Source organism: Pituophis catenifer, unplaced genomic scaffold, assembly GCF_029215685.1.
Source record: "Pituophis catenifer annectens isolate HBS135680 unplaced genomic scaffold, rPitCat1.0.hap2 SCAF_1, whole genome shotgun sequence".
NCBI lineage: Eukaryota > Metazoa > Chordata > Lepidosauria > Squamata > Colubridae > Pituophis > Pituophis catenifer.
Genome location: NW_027256881.1, coordinates 197,832,297 through 197,852,002, shown reverse-complemented (window position 1 = coordinate 197,852,002; position 19,706 = coordinate 197,832,297). Strand labels below are relative to the sequence as shown.

At 36.7% G+C, this 19,706-nt stretch overlaps 1 protein-coding gene across 1 annotated transcript in view; it reads left to right on the top strand.

The window, feature by feature from the left end:
• The window catches only part of UBR3 (ubiquitin protein ligase E3 component n-recognin 3), a 116,711-nt gene that overhangs the window by 94,359 nt on the left and 2,646 nt on the right, over positions 1 to 19,706 (top strand). The window contains exons 31-38 of the mRNA XM_070937213.1: positions 3,987 to 4,092; positions 6,471 to 6,571; positions 9,093 to 9,217; positions 12,660 to 12,767; positions 12,897 to 13,022; positions 13,100 to 13,276; positions 18,724 to 18,933; positions 19,373 to 19,512. Coding sequence (XP_070793314.1) covers positions 3,987 to 4,092; positions 6,471 to 6,571; positions 9,093 to 9,217; positions 12,660 to 12,767; positions 12,897 to 13,022; positions 13,100 to 13,276; positions 18,724 to 18,933; positions 19,373 to 19,512 — 1,093 coding nt within the window. The remainder of the gene's footprint in view (positions 1 to 3,986; positions 4,093 to 6,470; positions 6,572 to 9,092; positions 9,218 to 12,659; positions 12,768 to 12,896; positions 13,023 to 13,099; positions 13,277 to 18,723; positions 18,934 to 19,372; positions 19,513 to 19,706) is intronic.

The window sequence follows — 19,706 nt, the reverse complement described above, 5'->3', positions numbered from 1 at the left end:
GAAAAGATGCCTGAGTCTGTGGTTACGCCAAACTGTGCCTTGAGGTACTACAATTGAACCAATACAGAGAGTATTGAACAATTATATGTAATTGTTCTCCATCTGGTGACAGGTTTCATGACTGGAAAACTGAAGCAGGCTGTTTTCCAGAGATTTGAAGAACCCTTTAAAACAGGGGTTGCCAAGGTTGGAGACCCTGCTTTAAAACTCTGTGGGAGGTGGCAACAAGGTTCTGTATAAGAAAGAGCATCAGCAAAAACAGGAATCCTTCCCTTTTGTCTTTTGCACCAAAGACAAATTCCTTGTGTGTCCAATCACACTTGGCCAATAAAGAATTCTATTCTATTCTATTCTATTCTGTTCTATTCTGTTCTATTTATTGGTTCAATTTATATGCTGCCCTTTTTCGGAGACTCAGGGCGGCTTACAATACGTTATGCAATGGCCTTCATACTTTTGTATATACCCGCTTAATAGGGCTTTCGCCCACCCACCCCCAAGCAATATTCTTTTTTATACAAAGTCAGCTTATTGCCCCCACAAACCGGGTCCTCATTTTACCTACCTCGAAAGGATGGAAGGCTGAGTCAATCTTGAGCCTGGTGAGATTTGAACTTGCAGTAATTGCAGGCAGCTGGTGCTATTTAACAGAACTTTAGTCTGTTACGCCACCAAGGTTTTGTTTTGTTTTGTTTTGTTTTGTTTTGTTTTGTTTTGTTTTGTTTTGTTTTGTTTTGTTTTGTTTTGTTTTGTTCTGTTCTGTTCTGTTCTGTTCTGTTCTGTTCTATTCTGTTCTATTCTATTCTATTCTATTCTTATATTCTACTGCCTTTCACATGGGTGGTCTTCTAGGCCTAAGACCCCCCCCTCCCTCCCCCCACCATAAAAATACAGTTTTATGTTTTACAGCTACAACTATTACCATTTCCAAAGGAGAGTTTTTTTAGCCTGGATGGGTGGAGTCATTGCTTATATAAACATATACAAGCCAAAGAACAAAGGAATGAATGTTCACTAAACATCTCTTGCCAGTTTGAATGGGAGCTCATTTTGTCCTAATTCACTGCTGCTGATTCAGAAAACAGGTGACAGCACTTAGTTCCAATGTCATCAGTGCCTACAATTATTTGGCAAACCAAGAAGTTAATTACAGCCTTCAAGCTCTACATGAAGCAGCTGACTTCAGCATGAGCCGGTTTTGGCCTCCCAAGTGTCTATGAATAATTGTCTATTTGTAGAAAATAAATTAATTCCTTCTGTGATTTATATTTACACGTGGCATTTTTAAGAGCCTCTACAAGTGGTAGGGACAGAAGGCTAGAAACGGGGGTAATAAATAAAGAGAAAGTAGAAATAAGTTTTTTGGGTGGGACAAAAAAAAAATTGAGAGCTTCTATACTGATACCAACTAAAAATACATTGCACTATTTTGAAAGAAACAGTCTAGTAAAATGCATATGGTCCCTTAGCTGGAATATATTAAAATTGAATCAAAATATACAGATATTAATTTACAGCCACAATTGAGCTCAGAATTTATGTTGGTAAGTGAGAAATTTGTTAAGTGAGCTTTCTCCCATTTTATGACTTTTTTTTGCCACATTTGTTAAGTGAATCACTGCAGTTGTTAAATTACTAATACGCTTAAGTGAAACCTCATTGACTTGGCTTGTCAGAAGGTCACAAAAAATGATCACATGACCTCAGGACACTGCAACTGTCATAGATATGAACCAGTTGTCAAGCATCCAAATGTAAATCCTGTGACCATGAGAATGCCACAATGGTCATAAGGTCCTAACTCACGTCAAACTAAACAAACTACCCGTGCATGGGAATATGGGGGAAAAAATTTGAAAAAGCTTCATGGGATTCCCATTTATGTAGTATTGTATTTTTTGGAGTATAAGACACTCCAGAGTATAAGATGCATATTAGTTTTTATGGAGGAAAACAAGAAAAAAAAATTCTGCCTCTGCCTACCAGTATCCATTGGTATTCATCTGGCTAGCGTCCTTGCAGCAAACAGCAAACAGCCTGGTCAGCTTCAGCACATTATCGCAGCCTAATTCAGCACGAGCAGCTGACTGGTGGTTGGATCGGCCTCCCAGAATACCACAAATCAGCTGTTCCAGGCTGCGGGGATCGCCACAGCCACCTATGCGCATCGCCTTTTCAGCCTCCACGTGTCACATTTTTGGCCTCCGCACGCTCTGTTTTAGACCCGTTCCAGGCTGCCAGGATCAGCACAGCATATCACCGCCTCCATGTGTCATATTTTCGGCCTCGCCGCCGATCCTGCCACCTGGAACCAGCTGAAAATGCAACATGCGGAGGCCAAAAACGGGGTGCAGAGGGCAAAAATGCAACACGCGGAGGCAGAAAATGGACATGCGGAGACTGAAAACGTGATGCGCAGAGGCCGAAAACGTGATGTGTGGAGGTAGCAGTTGGTAACCATGTGCTGTGGCAATCCCAGCAGCCTTGAATGGGTCTAAAATGGAGCATGCTGAGCCCGAAAACACAATGTGCGGAGGCTGAAAACAGGGTGGGTGGGTGGGGTGGGGTTTCAGCAACATTCGGTGTATAAGACAGACAGACATTTCCACCCTCTTTTTTTGGAGGCGGGGGGAAGTGCGTCTTATACTCCGAAAAGTAGAATAATTCTGATTACATCTATATTTGAATGAGAAATTACCTAATTTAAATAGAAAGAGAAATAATATGAAGTATTGTTATTTCCCTGCTTTCATTTTGTGCAGTTCTTATATCAGCTTGGATCTGTAGATCCAAACAAAAATTAAACCTCAAGTATCCTGTTTCATTTAGCTCCTCTTGAACTTCTTTATTCTGAAGAGGGAATAAAATGGGGGCTTTTTATGGGCACAGCTGGACTACATTCTACTGTACATGTCAGAATAAATAGCCAAGAGGATTTTGCCTGATCTGTTTGTACATCCATCCGTCGGTATGTAGCAAAAGCATGGATAATAATGATTCGGCTTTTTATGGATGTATAACTAAGTGCAGTACAAACATTGAATTTTTAAACAGTGCCTTGACATTACAATCAGTTATATTATAATATAAACTAAGTGTGTAAACTGAAATGTCTGTGGCATGTATATTAACTTGGAATATATGAAGAATCAGATAAAAATATATTGAATGACTGATTTTGAAGCAATTTTGCAAAAAGAAAGCATGGCCCTCCCGAGCTCTGTTTTCACTGGCAGAGGATTGCAGGAGGCCATGGCAGCCGAAAACGGAGCTCGGGAGCCAGTATTTGCTGGCAGAGCGCTTGGGCCATCACAGGTGCCCCCGACAGGAGTGACGTCGAGCTGGCCACACACCCCCTTGAGGTAAAACACAACCCTGATGCGGCCCTCAATGAAATTGAGTTTGACATCACTGGCCTAGAGGAAGATTACATAAAAAAAATAAGAGATACCCAAGACTGAGTTCTAAGGAACTCTTATTAATGGGAAAGATTGAGAAATGGAAGCATTCCATGAAACAGAGAACATCTTGCATAGCAATCTCCAACCTTTCCAGCTTGGCGGATTGGCGGAAGTAGCAGTGGCAGCGGGGGGAGAGAGAGGAGATGGTTTCAAGCGTATGTGCACACCACTTTCCCAAATTCAGCTATGCACATGCTTGACACCACTTCCGTAGCCTGGTTCCGAACAGGCTGCAGCCCAGCACTGGGCCATGGACTGGGGGATGGGGACCCCTGATCTTGTAAATATATCAGATTGAAACCTCTGAAGTGTTCACCCGTAGCACCAAACAAATTCAGTCGTGGCAGAAGTATTTCCTTTTTTTATCTAGGATTGGGATTAATTTTTCAAGTCTAGTTCCATTAAACTATCAGGGTTTAAGGAAGTCGTCTTAAGCAAACAAAAAAATGCTGAATAAACCTTTTCAAAGGGATATAAAATGGAGACATTTCATCTAAAAAACCTCCTTCATTTCTCTTTCTATAGATCAGCTGTTTCATGTTTTGGCTATGCACATGAGACTCTACAGCATTGATTCCGCTTACAATCCATGGAAGAAACTGACACGATTGATAGAGAATGAAGAATTGGAGTAAGTACATAGACATTTTTAATATTCACCTTGTTTTAATCAAGGAAAGTTACATAATCCTGTTTTACAATCCTGTTTAGGATAAACTGCCACAACCTCAAGCATTGCATGCAGATTCTGAACTGGTGTCCAAAATCCCCTCAGCATGTCATTATTGCAAAAATTAGTTTTGCATTTTCTTGGCCTTGTGTGCAGGATGCATAAAACAGTAGTACAGTAGTAGCCTTCCAGACTTCAAAAAACACTTATATTAGTCAATATCAGACCTACCCAGTTAGCAATATTGTTTGTGTTCCTTGATTAATTGAAACATGTTACGTACACCCCTGGAAAAGCATTGGCCAAATGTGTGATGAACTTTATTTCAAGAGTGACTGTGGCTTGTTCGAAAGCTCATTGTTTTATTTAAAAAAAATCTTGAGTTAGCAAAACACAGGAAATCCTTGGAATTTAGAGATCATGTTCTTGTTCTTCAGACAATGGCTGCTCTCTTGCATATTTACATAATGGCCACTATGGTAGATGTGGCTAGTCACATAATGCACATTTACCAGAAAGAAAATTGGGCAGTTGCTTCCCCCACCTCTTCCAAATCCCCATGGTGTCCCTACCATCCTCCCCTTTACATTTACCTTTTTTTCCTGAGTAGATGAGCATTCTCAATAATTCCTTGAACCTTAGCCTCTATGATCAAGAACATCTATGGGAAGCAGGTGAGACTTAAGCCCATTAAATGAGGATGCCCTTATTTAGTATGTGGCATGGCCCTTGAATTGCACCGTACCACCTTCTCATTTTTTTATTTAAGAGTGGCACCATTTCCCTCAGAAAGTCAGAAAAGGCATGGATCTATCATGTATGAAACAGACTTGACACTTGGCTTGAACTTATTTATTATTTCTTTAATATTTATTTATTTCTCACATTTTTTATAAATAACTCAAGATGGTGAATACACACAATACTCCTTTAATCTCCAAGGACTTGGGCTGAGAGAGACAGTGACTAGCCCAAAGTTATTCAGCCAGTCTTCATGCCTAATGCAGGATTAGAACTCGCAGATTCCTGGCTTCTAGCCTGGTGCCTTCTCCACTAAATCAAACTGGCTCTTATTAGCTCAGTGTAGCCATAGTTTGTTTATATAGGTTGCATTTGGAAATCTGAGTTAGCAATGAGGAAACACGCCTTTTTTGTTCAGCCGTGATTCCCAGCAGTGTTGTCAATTTCTCTAAATTTGGAATCCACAAGCTCTTAAACCAACTTGGCAAGTTTTTCTTCAATATGTATTGTGGTCTTTTTCCCTGAAAAACATTAGGACTTTTCCCTCACTAACTGCTTCTATGGGTGTATTGCAAAGCTATATTTATCAACTTGTCTCACAGGCATTGAAGGGATTAGTAGAGTAGATGTTCTATACTGCAAACAGACTTTTAAAGGACAGCTTCCATATCACGATGAAGAAATGGCTTAAGCTTTTAATATATGACAGTGTAGACTTAAGGCTTAATTTACTCTGATGCTTGACATAAACTAAAGAAGCTTATCGAAACTGGCATTTTCTAGAATTTTACTCTTTCACTTCTAGTGAAGGAACTAAATGTATCATTTGTTTTTGTGAAGATCAAGTTCTGTTTGATTGATGAAAATTTAGTAGCCTCTTAAAATATGAAAGAGAAATGAATGTGGCCAATTATTGAGAAGATTGAATACATGTAAAAATATAAGTTGGGTTAGTTTTATTTGCAGTACTATAATAGTCATTATTAATGTGTCTATCAGTCCCTATTTAGTATAACTATTTTATAACATCTGTGTTCACATTTACATAATTATCCACAAGTTTTTTTAAGTTTGGGAAGTTAGAATGTCAATTGGACTTTCATATAACCATGAATTGAATTTTTTATTGAATGTTTTTTACAGCAACTTTGGTGAATCAGCAGGGAAGCCATTTTATAAGCTAAGCAAAGCTTTGCTTGTACAATTCGTTTCATGTGTTTGTTTTTGCTTCAATTTGCTTCACATGTCCAATTTTCTTTCTATAATAACCCCCCTCAAAGTACTTATATTGTGCTTTGTTTTGAATCTGCATTCATCTATTGCCAATTCATTCTTTTGAGTATCTTTTCTTGTTTTATCACACAAAGTTCTTGAATAACACTTTCCCACTTTCAAATTTAATTTTGTTTCTTCACAAAGATTATCTAGGATTAGATAATCAAGATGAAATAAATTCTGTCTCAGTCCAAATATTTGCAATTTTACTTTTAAATTATGTTGTTCTATTTGATACTTAGAATCAAATAGCAATGGATTGAGAAATGTATTTAAGTCTGGAGAAAATTAATGTCGCTTTTAACTGCATATATTTTTGTCAGGATGTCCAGTGAGGATCAGCCAGAAGTTCCAGTGCTTTATAAGGATGTCCCATCTCTTTTGCTCATCCAGATCTTAACCATGCCTCAGCCACTGCGTAAAGGTACATTGCCAAAGTTACATAAATAATAGACAGAGGGCAGTAAGTTATCTCTCTCTCTCTTGCGATTTTTGAGAATTGCAGCAAATCAATCTTATTTGCTTGGTATGCTTTAGGAATGACTTTACCTTATCTCTAGAAGTTGGCAGCAGGCAGAATTTTTGTTGTGACTTTGGCAGCCATATCTGGAAGTCTTGTCTTCTGAGCTTTATCAAATAACAATGGAGGGAGACCACAAGGCCCAAAAATTCCTTTAAATTCTTTGAGTTGCAGGAGCATGGAAAGGTTTTTTCCTCTTTGACCTTCCTTCATTTGCTTGCTGAAGAAAAGTATTGACTATTTCACATTGAATTGTGATTGCTGGAGAGTGGAGAGGGATGAATGTTTTTATTATGCAAACCAGCATTTTTGGCACAGTGGTAACTGCTACAATACAGTATTTGTAATGGTTGTTGCATGTACATATATTCAAGCATTTTATTGGAGTCTGAAGGAAGCAGGAATTATTTATTACTGCATGTTTTGAAAGCTTTTAATTTTATGATTTTGAAAAGGCTGACCTAATTTCTTTTGCACAACTGTGTTACAGGATAAATTCTGTTATTTTTTTTACAGCATAAATGAACATTTCACTTTTTATAGGGTCAATTGACAGGCTGTTGGCTTTACTCTTGTGATTTTTTTTATACCTCAGCTGAGTTTTTTTAAAGGCATAATCAGCTGTGCAAGAATTCTTTTTCTCTATGAATAAATGGAAATGAGACTTGTCTAAAGTTAAAAAATAAAGCCTTAAGGAGGCAGATGATAGATACTTTAAGAGCGCATCAAAATTCTGATTTTTAAAAAAATAACAATTATACCAATATTTAAAAATCTGTTCAGTATAGAGGAGCTTTTTCATTGCTTTTTTTTTAACTTTGGTTTGCAATTCTCATGAATTTTAAAAACACATGAAGGGCAGCAGGTAAACTGTTTTTAGGGCTGTCTAGAATGAGCAGTTAAGAGTAAGGCTAATGAAAGGTTTTCTCTCAGTGCTATGGCACCTGCAGAGTAGAGGAATCTGGTTTGGGATTATGGGAGAAACATAATCCCAAATCCCCTTCCCTCCATCCAGTTCCATTCATAAGTGCATCTCCTTGCAACTACTGTAGCTTTTGTGTGTCTGTCTGTACACACACATGCACAGAGAGAGAGACACGCAGAGAGAGTCATACACTCATACATTTAGCATATCTGTGTATAGACAGGCTGCATCCTATTTAATCTAGCTCTTATTTAGATCTGTTCATGGCAGTGAATCTTTTGATTCTTACTACCTTCTAATGTAGTGGTATGGTGTGTTCAGCTGCCTGGAAACAAAACAGGTCAATAAGGTAAAGTTAGTTACATGATAGGAAGAAAACCTCAAATTGGGCAATTTGAGAAATAAGAAAAAGTTAAGGTTGTGTGGAAGCTTGTTCCTAAATTCTACATCTCAGTAGGAGATGTAGAACTTCGGAAGAAGAACTCTAGAATACAGTATTGAAGGCATGGATGGAGAACACCTATTCCTTCTGATGATGCCTAACTACAACTTCATTTGTTTTGACCAGCATGGCTGATGATTAATGATATCAGGGCTATAGTTCAGCAAATTAGAAGCACAAATACTTTTTCTTAAAGTAAGCTAGTTTAGCACAGATCAGCATTATGCCATGGACTATTTGTGGAAGGAAGGCCAATCCTATTTAATTTAAATTATGAGAAACATAGCATAGAATAATGATAACCATAAAATGTGCTGTAATGTCACTCAGTATTAGCAAGCACCCTTTTTCAGTTCTGGCTACAGTTGTTTCAAGAAACATGTTAAATTTAAAAAATTTCAAATCAATATGGATTTTTTGAATATCTAGAAGACAAATTCTGAAAGTTGATGGTTAGTTTTCTTGAATTATCATGGAACTATATAATTATATCTTTCTTCACATTACTAAGCTTAGGTGTTTCTGAGAGATAGACAACAAAAAACTACACTTTTTTGGTAGATCGATTATCATTGAAATAACTCTAATTAAGCAGTTTATTCATTGTGCTGCCTGTTATGAGAACTTTTGGTCTAGTCTACCATTCTTGATTATTAGGGACAAGATCTCATTATTATGATCAGATCATTAATATTTAAGATTAGTTTATTTAAAAGGCAATGATAACTTTTTTTAACATGGTTTTGGCAAAAGTTCTGAAATTTGTTAAATTATTCAGACAGCACAAGAACAATTGCCTCATTCAGTTTACTCACATGACTTGCATATTAAACAAAAATGAATAGTACAGACTAGCGAGATAACATACTAAAATTTATAACATGAACTAACAATGATAAAACATTGATTTAAACCAGCAAGCTTAAAATTAGAATGGTTGTCTCAGCAGTATAATTGTCTTGATACTTGCAGATTTATAGACTGAATTAGGGACCATATTTTAATATATAAAAATGTGAGGCCTGAGGATGTCTAATGATATTTTTGTATTGTTACAGAACACTTTGTCTGTATCATAAAAGTGCTTTTCACATTGTTGTACATACAAGCTCTAGTTGCACTTTCTGTAAAATGCAGCCCTGAGGACAAGATGGCTTGGATGAATTCAGAAGCTCTGAAAAAGGTTGGTGTATTTAATAAAAATCTGAAGAAGGCTGATAAGGAGGTAGTTCAGTGGTGGGTTTTTACCAGTTCGCCCCGGATCGGGTGAACCGGTAGCGGTGGTGACAGAAGGCTCCGCCCACTCACCCACCCAGATGTCATCACAGACACTCTGCACTTGCGCAGAAGGTTCTGCGCATGCACAGAAGCACCATGTGCTTGCTTTGCTCACACGCACACTCACAGTTCCGAAGTGGTAGTGAAGGTAAATGAAACCCACTACTGAGGTAGTTGTCTCTTAGTTAAGGGCCAGTCGAATGTTTTTGTTGGAATGTAGCTGTAGGAGTTTGCAGTACTTTACACTTTAAGCCTGTCTTGATTAGTCTTGGAGTGTTTGGGTTGAATGAAAAGCAGGCTCCCATCTCAAATGTCTTGCAACTTGTGCCCCGTGATCCATGTCTGTGCTGAAGCATAGACCTGTAAAGACTATGATGCCTTCCTTTTGTTCATATAGAAGAGAAGAATTGCAGTTAGAATTGCAGTCAGAAAGATGGGTGTAGGTCTATTAGTTTCTGACATAGGAAAATAGAAGGCTACCCTACTGTAGCAGTGCTGAGAAACAGTGATGTTCAGAAGCAATAAATCATGTAACACTTCATTGCACAATTATTAATGCAACATCACAGCATTACTGCCATTTTTATTTCAAAATGTACACATTATAGGAGTCAATATTCAATCAATCAATCAATTAATCAATTTCTTTAGCCACTCATCTCAACCAAGTTACTCTGGGTATAAAAGTTTAACAAAGTTTGACCTCTTCACCCACTGTAATGAGTAAATTCTGCAAATGTAATTGGAATGGTACTACTATAGCTGTATACTGGAGACAGGCCAGCTTTTTAGTCTTTCACATAATTAGTTCAATCAATAGTCTGTTGTTCTTAGTAGAAAATAAAGGGGATAGATTTGATTTATCTGAACGTGTATTTAAAATACCTGCTGCCTAGAATTAAATAGATTATTGTATGAAAATATGGTGTATGGTGTAGCTGATTATTTTTTATATTGCTGTTCAAAGAGTCATGTCCAACTCTTTGTGATCCCATGGACCTCAGCACACTAGGCCCCCCTACCCTCCACTGCCTCCTGGACTGCCCCTGCCTCCACTTGTTTGCCCAAACTGTGATTGCAGTACAGAAATGTCCCCCTGCTCCCCTCAAAGCAAGGACAGATAGATTAACACTTCTGAAATATTTTAAGAGTTTATCTATGATAGTTTTAAAAAATACTTAAACCTTTTTAATTGTTACATTGTTTAAAAAAAATCTAAAGCAATATTTACAGAACCTTATATCCAGAAAGCCCTTTAAAGTGTTTTTAAGTGTTCTTTGTCTGGATGATGACTAATATGCTTTGGGGGATTAGCTGTTGACTGAACAGTCTGTCTGATTGGGCAGAAATAACAGTAGGTGATAAGTATTGAAGCCCTTTGAAATAAACCAAAGTAGCTACATTACTTATTTTATCCTGGCCATTGTGCTACTATTAGAATTTTTAACAAAAGTTCAACTTTGAATAGTAAACTTTGATGCAAGATGCCTGATTGCCTCCACATGGGTTCTATCCATAGCAGCATAACATCAGTAACTATAATTGCATACAGAAAGCATTCAGGAGTGGCTTAGGGGCAACTCTGTGAATGTCCTAGACATTCCCAGAGTCAGAGCCCAGCCAGAGCTCTGAGTTGAACCCTATTGAATATCTCTGGAGGGACTTGAAAATAGCTGTCCACCAACAGCCACCATCCAACCTGATTGAGCTTGAGAGGATTTGCAAGGAAGAATGGCAGAAAATGCCCGAATCCAGGAATGCAAAGTTTGTTGCATAACATCCAAAAAGACTTGAGAGTGTAATTGATTCCAAAGGTGCTCCAAACAAAGTACTGAGTGAAGGGTCTGAATATGTTATATTTCAGTTTTTTCTTTTTAATAAATTTACAGATATTTCTAAAATTCTGTTTTCACTTTGTCATTATGAGGTACTGAGTGTAGATTAATGACAAAAAATGAATTTCAACAACTGTAGAATGAGGCTGCAGCATAACAAAATTGACAAAATACTTTATGAATGCTTTCTGAATGCACTATATTCTTTGTTTGTCATTCCCAACCAAATTGTCTTCAAGAAGGGAATTCTGAGTAAGATAGATTGTGTTTTTCCCCCTCGATAGAACATTCCAGAATATTGAAACTCAACACGAAGTAGGAGTGATTAGTTAGTGTATGGCAACCATTTCCTCCTCTGGGATTCTTGTGTGAATTCAATCATTTTTTGTTGCATGTTTGGATTCATAGACATTGACAAATAAATGTTGCAGACATGCCACGTCAGATGTTGCCACTTAACTTCTACTCACAACTCAGCTTTTGAAATATCCAAGGGCTGGAGACCCATAACCTTTTAAAAATACTACCCTAATGTAATATGCAGGTTGATGGAATAGAGGCTTCAAGCTTTTTTTCTGGTTTTTGATTGACTCTGTCCTCTTGTTTTACATGGATGCAGATGATTGCTCCAAACTCTCAAAGTGCCCCCACTACCTTCACTTCCATCCATCCATCCTGACTTTAGTCAATTAGAGCTATCTGTAATACTTTTCAGTAAGTTAGTCAGCTGTAGAGCAGGGCTGTCAAACTCACAGCCCGCGAGCCAGATGCATCACACGCTGGCCACAACCACACCCAATTTAGCGAAGGGGGGGAAAGTCACGTATGTCATGTGATGCCGCCGTGACGACGTGAGTTTGACACCACTGCTGTAGAGTAAGTTATGAACCTTGGTTGTATTATTCATGCCACAGGCAAACAGTAAGAACAGTAGCGCAGTTTGAATATATTTTGGCCAGTCTGCCTCAAGCAGAGTGAAAGAGTGGTTTTATCCCAAGCCTGCTGGTGCTACTCTATGCAAGGTGATCTCTCTAATCTTGACACTATTTACCAGGTCATTATGCTTCTTACCACCCAAGAAGTACATGCAAATGTTCTGACCTACAATCAGAACGTTGCTTCCCAATGAAATAAAAATAGATTCCACGTTTGAAGTTGGTTTAAGTACATTATTCTTTTTTGTACATTTGAATAAACAAGTCTCCTTGACTTGTCTGTAAGACATCCTGCTGTAGAAAATTAGGATGTACAGCCCTCCCTCCCGCCCAATTTATTATCCAGTCTAGAGCATTATGACTGCTTTGATGTATAAACACTTGATTTCTCTTGTAGGATCCATTTTTACATATGCAGAAGATTTGCATTCCCTACTGAAGGGAATACCAGAACCCTTCTTGGTGGGATTATTTATTAATGCATTGAAATGTTTATCTCGGTTTGAGACTCCTTTGTGGGGATGACTGCATTTATTTATTTTTCCTCATTTGATGGTGAATTTCTTCTTAATTACAGAACGTGGTCAATGCAAAAAAGTCTTGTCAGGTGTTACTCAGCCATGTGATCAGTGAACTTTTCAAAGGGAAGGTTTATGAACAAGAACAAGAGGAAACTGAAGATATGGTATAGTACATGTATATTATTTAGTCAAGTTTTTTTAGTGCCAACTATGAAATTGCAGCAGGGGTTTGTCAGTTCAACAGCTAACTAATTAGAATAAAATCACTGTTTTGTTTGTTTCTTTTAATTTAGGATAGCTCCAGTGCTTGGTGCTCACACTCCATAGAGACTTACTTGCAGCAATTCTGCCTGCCTTTCCTCAGGATAACCAGTCTTCTTCAGCATCACCTCTTTGGAGGGGAGCTACCCAGCTGCCAGGTATTAAGAAATGTTATTTCCTTTGGAATATATCTCATCTAGCTCTTTCCCTTTTGATTGTTTTGTTTCTTTAATAGGAAGATGAAGAATTTACTGTTCTTGCCAATTGCCTGGGTTTGCTACCATCTTCTTTTCAATCGTCGGAGTTTCCTAGTGCCTCTTGCCTTGACTGGCCTGTGTCAGCCTTTGGCATTATATCCCAGTGGTGTTCAGAACTGGTCTCATTTGCTAACAAGCATCCAACCCAAGTCAAGGTAAGTAAACAATTTTTCAGATTTTCATCAGGAGAAGCCTTGGTAGCATCTTTTTTGACTGCGTCACACTTCATCAGACGTTTCAGATATTGAAACTCACGAAAGCTCATGGCTTTTAATGAAATGTGTTAGTCAGAAAAAGTGCTACTAGACTCCTTCTGATATTTTACCACCATAGATTGGCAGGGCTCTCCTTTTACAGAGCCCACAATGGGAAATATCAGGATTTAATGTAATTCTTATAAAGTGGGTTAATGTAGTACTAGTTACATGTATACTGAATGACCTTTTTTTTTAAACAAGTCAATATTTGCTTTGAATGTGCTGCAGTGCTACACTTGTTTTCAACTACGGTTATTTCATTGAGGATTACACACAATAGATGCGTAAAGCAAAAGAGAAAAATTAAGTTAACATAACAAAGTATTTTTTGGGAAGAAAAAGTCACCTTTAAAAAAAAAACATCTACAAACCACAAAGAGATTTAAGTTGGGTTGAGTGAAAAGACAAAGCAATGGGAATCTTAATTTCTCTGAAGTTTCTGAGAAGAGCCCCATGAATGTCTCTGAAAACCCAAAGCAGGGACTGAGCTGGAAGAATTTGACCTCAAATAACCTCGTCATCCAGATGGTCGTTCCAGTCTGGGTCATTTCTTCCTTTATCTATAGAAACATACTTGAAAATGTTTTATCTTTTTTTTTTTTTTATTGAAAAAGTTTTTCAAATACAAATTTTTCCCTTCCCCCCCCCCCTCCTCCCTAACCCCCCCCCCGCCCTTCCCTCCCCCTGTGGCTTCTTCAGAGTACAACCCAAATTCATAACAGATTATATAATACTTTACCATCCCCTTGCTCCATCCCCCATATGCTGACCCTTTCTTTCTAACAATATTATTATATCCCCCTTATACTATACATTTCGAAATAACATTCTACTATAACATTATATAATAACTCCTAATTTAGCATAGTAATATTATTATATCCCCCAATTTAACAATTTTTACTCATGATCTACTCTTTTACTCCTCCCCCATACATGTATCTCTTAAATCAAATCTTTTTTGTATATTAATATGACATTTCAAAGCAACCTTCCACTATAAAACTATATAATAAATCCTAATTTAACATTTATTCAACTCATAGTCTGCCCATTTCCTCCACCCCCATAGATATATCTCTTAACTCAAATCTTTTACATATATTCATATCTAAACATAATAGATATATTAATATAACATAATATCCCTTTTCTTCAACTAAACCATCAATAAGCTAACCTATCTCCACCCACATTCCTACAGAACTACCATACATAATAGTTCTTGATCTCTTTATTCTTCTGCCCACACCACTAAGAAGTATTCCCTTATATAAATAAAATCCTCATATGACTTTAAACTTGTAATCCATATAATATCTTCTGTAGTGTCTTTCAGATGGATTGTTAACTCCATCACCCATATTAGGGTAACATCACATCCTAATTCCAACAGTATGTTCGGTATCTTCAATTACCATCTGCCCCCATCAACAATAGATGTCTTGATATATAAAAAACAACCACCCGAGTGACTTTATATTTGTATTCCATATAGTGTCTATAGTAGTGTCTTTCATCTAAATTATTAATTCCAACCACCATAATACGGTAACAACCAGATCTTCTGCGTGCCCCAATCCCATAACTCTCTTGCCTTGTAGCTCAACATAAACGTGATACATTTATCAAAGAATCCAAAATAGATAATTCCAATCCATTCAGTTTAAGGCCCTTTTCACATCCCAAAAGTACAGCACTGCAGAGGTCTGTCACTGTCCTCAGGATAATATAAAATCAATACTTTGCCTCAGCTATCTTTTCATATATTCAATAATCTCTTAGATAACTGGCATTGCACTGTTGTTTAGTTTAAAAGTTTTTTGTTTTTGTAAGACCTGCTTCTTCTTTTCTTGACTTTTTGTGGGTTAGATCTCCATCCTGATTTCCTTTCTATAAATTGTATATCAACTATTTGGTTTTCATGCTAATCTATAACTTGATCTTGTTGGTTTTGCTTTTGTGGCTTAAGTCTCCATTCTGGTTTCTTTTCTTTAAGTTGTATATCAACTGATTGATTTCTATGCTGGTCTGTAACTTGATGAATCATCACATTAGAATCCAAAGCCGCCTCTCTTGTATTTATAAATAGTCCAACTGTAACCTCTGAAGGAGAATCCAGAAGCTGCTCATCTACAAAGTCCTCTGTAACTTGTTGTTTTTCCATTACTTCCATCTCTTTCTGCTTATCCTGAATTTCTATCTCTTGTTGATTTTGCTTTTCTTTATTCCACTCATGTATTATACATGAAGAAGTTGAACCCATTTTAAGAACCTTATAGTAAAATTCTTCCGCTTTTTCAACAGAGTTTAGTTGATATCTTTCTCCTTGATATCTCAATATTATGCCAACTGGGACATCCCACCTGAATGAGATGTTTTGTTTGTTTAGCTCAGTCACCAAAAATCCGAATTTCTTTCTATCTTTTAATATCTTGGGCGGCAATTCTTTATATATCCAGATCTTTCTTCCATACAATTGTAGAGTAGAATTAAAAGATTTTTGCACAATATCATTTCTTATTTCTTTATCTGTAAAATAAATCACCACATCTCTAGGCAATTGCCTTTGCTTTGCAATCCAAGAATTTACTCTATAGGCCTTGTCGATCTTACAAGATACCTCCTCTGGATGAATCTTTAAAATCCCAGCCAAAACTTCAGCAGATATTTTTCTTAAATCATCTCTATTGTTTTCCTGTAACCCTCTCATTCTAACTGCAAATTCTGTGAGCCTGTACTGCATCATTGTAACTTCTCTTTCAATCCCTTGTTTTATATTTTCTGTATTATAAGTCTCGTGATCAGCTTCCTTTTTAGACTTTACTTCAGAGCTATTCTTGAATATTTATCAATTCATTTTCCATTCTTTGTATTTTGTTGTTCAAATTATAAATCTTATCATCAACTTCCTCCATTTTAGACTCTAATAACTTGATATTTGTATCCATCTTTATAACTATTTCTGAAAAAGCATTAGTCACTGTTACAATCTTTCTTTGTAGGTTATCATACTTTAATTGTATGAATTCTTTAATTTCCTGCTTGAATTTTTCAAAATTCTGGTTCACAATCTCGTCATGTCTTGCCATTTCCTTCAAAACAAATTCTTTTAAATTAAAACCATCCTTCTGAGTCTGTAAACTCGAAACTTGCTCACATAATTGTAAATGGGGGAAACCCCCCCCGCTGCTTGTTTGTCTGGCTTTGTTAATTTTAACGCCATCCTGCCACACAGACAAACTCTTTTTGAAGAAAGAGGACTTCTCTCCAACAAGATCAATATCAGATCTCCAAGAAAAAAAAAGAAACTTAGAATAGAAATTTTTTCTTTTCTCTATTCTAGCCAGCACTGTTTGCTCCGCTACTTTGTAACTTGTTACGGAAGGACTTTCACTTTCGGCTACTTCTCAAGCCTCAGCAGTTGCCATTTTAAGCTTTTTTCCCTTTGCTTAGAAACGCTTATAAAATCATTAAAAATACTTGCAATTTAGGGTCCCAAATCCAGATCTCATCCTCTTTAATTAAGCAATCTGTTGTTTTCATTGAAAGTCTTGATCTCGTCGCCTGGCTCTGCAAGAGGCAGAGGTCTCCCGAAGCCCGGAGCAGCGGCGAGGGAAATAGAGAGCCTCATCCTGCTGCTCTATCTCACATTTCCTTAGAGTTTTTCGAGCCGCCTTTCAGATGTAAAGGCGGCTCTTTACGAGTGACGGGGCTGGCGGTCTCAAAGGACCGTCTGGTGGCGACGGAAATCAAACCGGAAGCCCGAAAATGTTTTATCTTGACAAAGTCAAACAGATGCTAACTTATTTTCACAAGGAAACAATTACAGTACATATTCAGAGCACATAAAGATATTATTTAACTTTCTTTTTTAAAAAAATATTTATTTTTTTACAAAAGTTTTTTATTTTTATTTCTCATAAAACATATATAAATGTACAATCTCTTTAATCACTCTTATCACACATATTATCTTTTGGTTTCCATATTGGTTCATTCTTCATCTTAAAACTTTAAAATATATTCGGAGTTGCTCTTCTACCATTCCATATCTCCCTTCTTCCACAACAACCATTCCTCTCCTTTTGCCCTCTTACCCTTCCCTCACTTCTTCTATTCTTTTCAACTTTCTTTTTTCCTCCTCTCCTTCCCCTCCTCTCCTTCCCCTTCCTTTCCCCCACTCCTCCCCTCTTCCTTCCTTTCTAACTTTCTCTCCTACTCTTATTTCCCCTCCTTTTCTTCCACTCCTTTCCCCTTTCTTCTCTCTCTCTTTTCCTCCCTTCTCCTCTCTCCTTCCTACCTGTCCCTCTACTCCTCTCTCCCTTCCCTCTCCATTGTGTTCATTTTCAATTCAATATTTTGTCAAGATGGTATATATTTAATTTATATTTACCCACATTTTCCTTTCAATTTCTTTTCTATTTTGTTGGTTAGACATATATCATCCTTAACGTACATTTATATAGTACCTCTTTTTTCATTTTCCCCCTCCTTCCCCCTTTTTCAATTACTCAGGTGTCATCTGGATTTCTATTTTTTTTTTGTCTTTTCTCTCATTTATTTTTATTCATATTCCTTTTCTAGCCAATCATAAAAACGTCCCCATGTCTTGAAGTACACCGATTCCTCTTTATCTTTTATTCCTAATGTTAATCTGTTCATTTCTGCACATTCTAAAATTTTCTTTATTATCTCTCCTTCTAATGGGATTTTTTCTGCTTTCCAGTTTTGTGCAAATACTATTCTAGCCGGTGTTATATGTATAATCAAATATGTATCTTCTTTGCAATATTTCTCCGGTAAAATTCCCAATAAAAATGCCCCTAGTCTTAACTCTATACACTGGTGTAGCATTCCTGGGTAAATATAAATTAAAAATATACCATCTTGACAAAATATTGAATGTTTGTATTTTAACCCAATAATTCTTTGCTTCCTTATACCACGTATGTCCACCACATATGATAATATGATCCTGGCAACTGATAACATTTCCAACATTTTTTTGTGTTTTTAATAGGCTGTACACCGCCCTGAGTCCTTCAGGAGAAGAGTGGTATAGAAATAAAATAATAATAATAATAATAATAATAATAATAATAATAATAATAATAATAATAATAATTATTATTATTATTATTATTATTATTATTATTATTATTATTATTTAGTTGATTTGTCTTTAAACATTTTTGCTAACCTTTCTGGTGGCATATGCCATCTATAAAACATTTTATATAAATTTTCTTTATATGCTGTTGCCATTATTAATTTATAATTCCTTCCTCATAGTTGTTGCCATTTCTCTAATTCAATCTTATAGCCAAATATTTCTTTTTCAGGTCTTACTTTTACAAAAACCTACCTGGGACTTACCACACCTCCTGCAATTGCCTGAAAATTATAATACTGTTTTTCAGTACTATCACAGAAAGAGTTGTTTCATCTGTTCCAAAGTTCCCAAAGATCCTGCAGTTTGTTTAGTTTGTGGTGCTTTTGTGTGTTTGAAAGGACTGTGCTGCAAACGGCAGAGCTTCTGTGAATGTGTCTTGGTAAGAGACTCTTAAAGTTATTGTTCTGTTGCCAAACAATACTTTAGAAAGGAAAATACTTTTAATAATTAGCATTAGATGAATTGCTTCTTTCAATCAAGCAATTATTGGAAAGAATGAAAAACAAATATTTTTTTGGTAAATCTGGTTCCCAATTGCTAAAAGTCTAAAAGACAATTTGTTGGAATCAGTTTCTCTTTTAAAGCTAAATAACGTCCATGCTTGCCTATGATAATAAGGCAGATTTTGGCTCACAAATATGTTCATAGTTTAAGTCAGAAGAGCTGTTCTACAGATGCAGAAGAGGCAAGGATAAGATTGTTCTGAGATGATGCAGTTTTATTCATTAAAGCAAAATATTTTCCTCTTCATTGTAATTGCCCTCACGATAAATGCCATCTCTCTTTTTTTTTTTTTCTGCTCTGTAATAAAATTTCAGCACTCGCAAAATTGTGGAGCTGGAACGGGTATCTTTCTTTTGATCAATGCATCTGTAATCATCATAATTCGTGGTCATCGGTTTTGCCTTTGGGGCTCTGTTTACCTGGATGCTCATGGTGAAGAGGACAGAGATCTCAGGTAATTTTATAAAACATGGGTAATAGGCATTTGTGCCTGTATTGGCCAGCTTTTATTTTTAAACAGAGTTTTGTTGTAACAGTTTGGGTCTCTTGCTAGATGAAGAGGTATTTGTGTGTGTAAATATCACATCTTCTGGGTAGCACACAGGCGGGATTCTGTGGTGGCCGGTGGAAAATGGGGTGTGGGCAAAA